The sequence below is a fragment of the Perna viridis genome, chromosome 10 (assembly GCF_037379345.1).
Source record: "Perna viridis isolate PV_CMFRI_1.1 ecotype Kerala chromosome 10, ASM3737934v1, whole genome shotgun sequence".
Classification (NCBI taxonomy): Eukaryota; Metazoa; Mollusca; class Bivalvia; order Mytilida; family Mytilidae; genus Perna; species Perna viridis.
The window spans coordinates 28,609,514-28,615,889 of NC_142454.1; the positions used below are offsets into that span (position 1 = coordinate 28,609,514).

Here is a 6,376-nt window from a genome sequence, read left to right on the forward strand (position 1 = left end):
CCTGCTTAGCATATTGTTTATACATGGTTACTTTACATGGTCATAATTTGACTGAATCACACCATTTGACCGTTTTGACGATTTTTGTGTTTTGCTATCAAACACAGTATAACGTGTTATTGTTCTTTTAATATTGAATTTAATAAATGTGAAAACTTTCTTTTGAACATCTTCAATATATTTGAATAAAGATTGACAGGTTTGAAATACATGCTTTTTAAAAAAGACAAAAACAAATACAAGGAAAAAATCTTTCTTTACGACTGCTTTAGAGATTTATAATTCTACATTATGAGACTGATCGACAAAGGTTTCGAAATACATACAAGTTACTGTTCAGAGTGTACAACATGGTTGAGTATTAGAAAAAAATGTTGCTCTTTTCGGTGGACAATTAACTAACTCTACTGGTTCAGTCTGTTCTGTGGTATTCGACAAGGAAGTGTTCCGTCTGCCAAGTCATATTTAATTTTCATTAACGACAGTTAACAAGGTGCTATCCTTCCTCAACTAAATGCTAGGTCACCAATGTAAGCTGACGATATATTTTAATCTCAACCAGTCGTTCATCGAGTCAAAGCATGATTTACATTTGTCAAAGATATAGCGAGAGTTGGACTATCTCTTTCTCGGCCGGGAAAAATATACTTTTACACTTCGGTAAACGAACAATTTGACCTGAACTCGTTCTTTATAACAAACCTGTAAAAAAGAACTCTTTTGACAGAAGTTCATTTCCACCTTTGACAGAATACTGTTAATGGTTGCCTGGATATAGCTGAAATATTGCTACTAGGGCGTTAGACCCCAACAATCAATCAATCAATTTAATAGAAAACAGTATCAATTAAGTGTCACTCTCTGTAGGAATAAGGCAGTGGGTGAAACATGGTAAAAAAAATCATCATTTTGATAGCGTAATTTGACTTTTTGCATCATTAGAATCAAGCACAATAAGCATTTTTTTCAATGAACTGAAAATGAAACAGGTAACTCTGTCAAAAACCTCATTTGTCTAACGTTCTATCGAAAAAATTCTGAGCAAAGCCAGTGAAAAGATTAGATAATGGTCGTTTCAAATAGAGATAGCATCTTTGAGTGATACTTGTCATATCGGTGGGGTTTGGCCATGCATGTTTCTGATTTCTTTTCCATTTTGCCTGATTCTTACAAACACTTACACTTAATCGTCATCTTCTGTTTTCAGATATAGAACTTGTAGAAATATCGTAACAGAAAGACATTTTTATGACCGCCAAAAGACTGACACATTGACAGGTTGTACTTGTATCAGACACATATCTCGAAAATCTATCATAACAGATAACATTCTGATATAGACAACGTACAAATAACGTAACCTTTAAGCTTTATATTAACCATCAACAGATTTACACATTGTAAGCTCGTTATCAAATAAAGACCTCATACAAAAATATCGTTAGAATAATCATGTACATGTATATAGTGAATATGCTGCGACCCTATACATGTTGTATCAAACTGGGATAAACAACACGTGTATTGTGACAGAGATGTGGCTCACCTTGCGACACTCCACATGCATATGGTCCATATGCCATGACAGAGGGGGCATACACATAAAACCGGTAAGAGATTCAATGTAATAATGCTTCACAACTGTCAGGAGCGGATTCAGGCGGGGCGTGGCGGGCATGCGCCACCTCCCTAAAATGTGCAAAGCATGAGTAGTCAGGGGTAGATTTAGTAGATTTAGAAGGAGGAGGTTGGAGGAGGTTGTTTAGGGTTGGAGGTGGCGAAAATATAAAATTTACTTTTTAATAGTTAATTTACGGAGCGCTCTGTAGGTTTTTAGTGAAAGGAAATAATAATAGGATAATTAATTGGAAAGTGTGAGTAACCAAAATATCATCACGAGTGCCGAAGAACGCCTAGATTTGATGAGTGTGCGGAACTTGTTCCGCGCACGAGTTAAATCTTTAAGTGTTCTTGGCACGAGTGATAATATTTATAATATTCGTGATCACCAATTGATTATCCTATTTATTTTATAGATTTTCTTCATAATTGATCGATATTTGCAATAATTTTAAATTCTGTGATTGGCGGATTGATTTAAAAATTGTGACGTTTTTTGGCTAGAGAAAGCGCGAGAGTGAAATTACCGAATTTATTTCACAGTGTGAATTATTAAACTGAGAACATTCGATAACACACTGCTATCTATAAAATAAAATATTATGATGCGATAAATCTACACTAAGTCTATTTTGTTTGAATACTGGATATCAGATATAGATACACTTTTATTAAATAAAATGGGTTGGCGCTGCTCGTTTCTCTTTGGTTTTAAAATAAAGTGATTAGTTTAAACATATTTTATTTGCGTAATTATGCAAAAGGGATTAGACACAAGTTAGACAAACTTGTTAAGTCTTCTCCCATATACAGTGTGTAACAATACATATTGAAAGCATGCAAAAAAAATACAATAAATATATAAACATAATATTGACATGATATAACTAGCAAATATTGTGATGATGTGATGGTGTATGTGGTTGTTATAAATATACTTACAATATCAATGATACTGATTAAACAATATGGAACCTCTTAGATCCTTTTATATAATTATATACATGACTAAAAATTATTGTATTTTGCTCATCGGTAAGAGCCGGGTGACCACACGTTAAGGTACTTAAATAAAGCGATTATCCTTTGACCCCTTCATTTTCGTATTCTTATTTTTTTTTTCTTTGTCCACATAGTCCCCTCTTTTTGACACTTTGGTATACTACTTTTTCTCAGAAAACATGCATTGTGTCAGTGTGCAGAATATAAATGTCAAGTCCATTTGATTGCATGTTCTGAACTCATTTTTCCGGTCAGCCTTAGTCCAGATAATTATAACATTCGCTGGGGCATTTTTTATATATGACGTTGACGCCTCGAAGGGAGGCTACCAAGCAAATATAAATAAGCCCCCCCCCCCTAAAGACGGCATAGTTATTTGGACTAGACGTTAGTCTCAGTTCTGGATGGGCTATTGTGATTTTGAATGTTCTGCCCAAGGTTCTTATGGGTGGGAGGCACCTCTTTATATTTCACTATTTCTATTGGTCATTTGGTTTCAAGTTTCTACGAAGACTGGTTATGACATTGTCGTAAATTCACTACCGCAACATTTATGTCCACAGTTTTCTTTTAAAAGGTTGATATACAAATGGTTTAGGGTTGTTCCAAAATTATAGAGCATGCTTTTGAAGGGTGTTTTCTACTGTACATATAAAATTCTTTCTTTTTTCCGACTAGTGTTTGTGTATTTTAACAAGTTGGAAATTATCAGTAAAATGGTGTATTATAATTATATTGGGAGACTATCCTTCGGTACAGGGATAAATTTAAACCTTTTTAGCAGGATATATTCCTTTCCATTTTTAGTATGTGGTTTATTAAACAATCTGCGAATAGAGAGTACTTTTAACTTTACCCGTATTAATTGATAAGGACCACGAAAATAAAGTAATAGAAATAATTATATCTTTGTTTCATTAATTTTTTGTTAGATTGGTTGTTGCATTCTATTGTGTCTGAAATTTTTGCAAGGATTTCTTGTCACTGAAAACGCAAATATCATTTCGAAAAACTGTGAAACTTCTATATAGATTATGTGTAATTTTCTGAATTTACTTCCGCAGTATAATATATGAAAGAAAGACTGATTTATTATTGGCCATTAATATTTATTGCGCCTGTCTTTCGTAAGATACAATTCGTTGCTTAATAAGTGGTCCATTAAGTCTGATTGGGCGGAGCTTAAAACGAATATTTAGTTACGATTATTGCCATAGGTATCGCCACATGCATGAGTATTCCTGTTTAATTTTATTTAATACATCGTCTTTTTATTTGTTTCAGGAAGTTTTTTTCCAAGTATATGCAGAATAAATTCCCATTGCTACTGTATTGACTTAAACGAGTATGTATTGGCGAGGAGTAAAAAAACGAGCAAACTTTATTTTGAGCTTGTGTACAGTACATGTCTTGAAAATCGTGTGTGTTTTTATATGTCTTTACATCATTTATAATTACTGGTACATCAGTGAAGTTTCACTTACATCAGAAATCTTAAACTGCAACAACTGTTTCAAACAAGACTGGGATCTTCTGCTTAACAACAAAAATATATGTAAAACTGTCGAACATGGCGAAGGAACATGGATTCGTCCGTCAATAATTATTTTTATTCCATCATCGCCTTCTAATTTTAAGAGTCGAAATATAGTTAGACGCACATGGATGTCAGCAAGTAAGCACAATACAGGAGCGATACGGTACGTCTTTATTCTTGGACTTTCGTCAGACGACACCATAAATGCAAACGTCCGAGGTGAATTTTGGAAAGAAAAAGATATAACTGTGTTCTCATTTTTAGACACTTATAGAAATCTTACGTATAAATCAGTTATGGGGTATAAATGGGCAACGCAATTTTGCTCCGATGTAGAATTCGTTATGAAAGCGGACGATGATATTTATTTAAATATTCCAGGATTACTTAAAACTTTATCTGAGGCCGGAAGTTTACTGTCAGATCGAGTAGGAGGAATTTGCAATGCTAATGCAATGAGAATGAGAGACAATTCGTCGAAATGGCATGTCTCAACCTCAGAATATCCGTTTGACAGATATCCAAAATATGTGAAAGGCCCAGGCTACTTGACTAAAATGATAATGGCAAAAGAAATTGTCAATATTTCAAAAAATATACCATACTTTTATCTGGAAGATGTTTATATAGGATTTGCATTAAAGAAACTTGGAAAAGAATGTGTATTTTTATACGGATTTTTTCAGGAAAAAGATATAAAGCATACAGTTTGTAATCTAAAACATCCAGATTTTGTCCTTATACATAACGTTGGAGAAGAGCGAACTTTAACAATTTGGAAGGAACCCTGTCTGACAAACTTTAAAGCACCGATATTTGTGCTATACAATATACTATTTCGTATCTACCATAATGTGAAAGTGATTATTGGATCATTATTTTGATGGTAGACTTACCGTTAAGTACTAGTCACCATAAGAATCACGCAAAATGGGAGAAATTTAAAATATGCATATCAAAAGTCCATTAATTTAACAATAAAATTTCACTCAAAGAAGTTTTCTCCAACTGAAATGACAGCTATCGGATCTCTGCATCACTGGATATGTTTAGAAGAGTAATCAAGGGAACCAAGGTTATAGCGGTAATCAAAAGAATGTAATTCAGGGACAAAGACCAGACATGGAAAACAGACATACACAACAAAGAACATAAAGTAACTAAAATCATACATACAAAGTAACAACTAGGACTCCACTAAAACCTGGGAGCATGGACCAGGTGCACCGGTAGGGTAAGCGTCCTCTGCATTTCTAGAAACGCCCGCCGAGTTGCTCATAAAAAGTCAAGTCCGGGGTAGACAAACGAGGGAAGGAAAACTATGACCCGTTGAATAAATCAGTTTTCATGGTGCTGAAAATTGTCATTCAAATCTTATCAACTTTCTTTGACAGAATTATTTACTTCTAATATTTTCACTGTCAGTGTATTTCATTGAAAATGCTACTCATTTAAGCAAAATATGTGAAAGTTTTGTCTTTATCCCTTGGATACAAGTAGCCAAATTACACTGTTATAATGTTTGTACATTTAACACCATGTTGCGCCAACTTCCTTTTTTTATAGTGACTGACACTTGCTTGTGCATGTAAGCATGTAATTCATTTACTGTAACTTATTAATTGAGATATATGTACATATTATTAATAAATTATGGAGAACGGTAATTGTATATAAAACATGTAGTTTTTACCAAACTCATGAGCATGAGTAAATGCTGCTGCCGTGAAGAACATTTATTTTTTGCCAAAATTAAACTCTTTACTTGGAGATCTGAACAAATACATGTACTGCATTGACCAGGTAACTTGTAATTTACTTATTATATTGGACATTTAACATAGGGACAGCCTCTGTTTTAGTGCTATTAATATGAATTAAGTTCAAAGTGGCACATAAAAAGTCCAAATTGGCTCATAAATTGTTTTTGGCTCTTGTGGTAGCTCCAAAAAATTAACCGCAGAGGAAGCCTTTGTTAATATCCATACGAGAGTATTCAAAATTTGCACTTGTTTGTTAGAACTACATGTATCTGTTTTTCATTGCATTTATATCAAAACCGTGTACCTCTTTGTTTCTACCAGTGAAATGTAACGTACATATGAGCATAGTCAACCTGTTTATCACATTGAAAAGAAATATATCTCAGAACAAAATTAGAAAAATTTAGATAGTTGAGTTACATGTATCATAAATACAGTTAAGTAACAGTCTTCG

The 6,376-nt window shown here is 33.5% G+C and overlaps 1 protein-coding gene across 1 annotated transcript; it reads left to right on the forward strand.

Annotated features, from left to right (window-relative positions):
* The first annotated feature begins 1,253 nt into the window (after positions 1–1,253).
* LOC148605253 (beta-1,3-galactosyltransferase 5-like) lies at positions 1,254–5,826 on the forward strand. The gene is made up of 2 exons (XM_088549299.1): positions 1,254–1,610; positions 3,907–5,826. The coding sequence occupies exon 2, from the start codon at positions 3,970–3,972 to the stop codon at positions 5,041–5,043; it is 1,074 nt and encodes a 357-aa protein (XP_088405425.1). The 5' UTR covers positions 1,254–1,610; positions 3,907–3,969; the 3' UTR covers positions 5,044–5,826.
* The last annotated feature ends 550 nt before the right edge of the window (positions 5,827–6,376 follow it).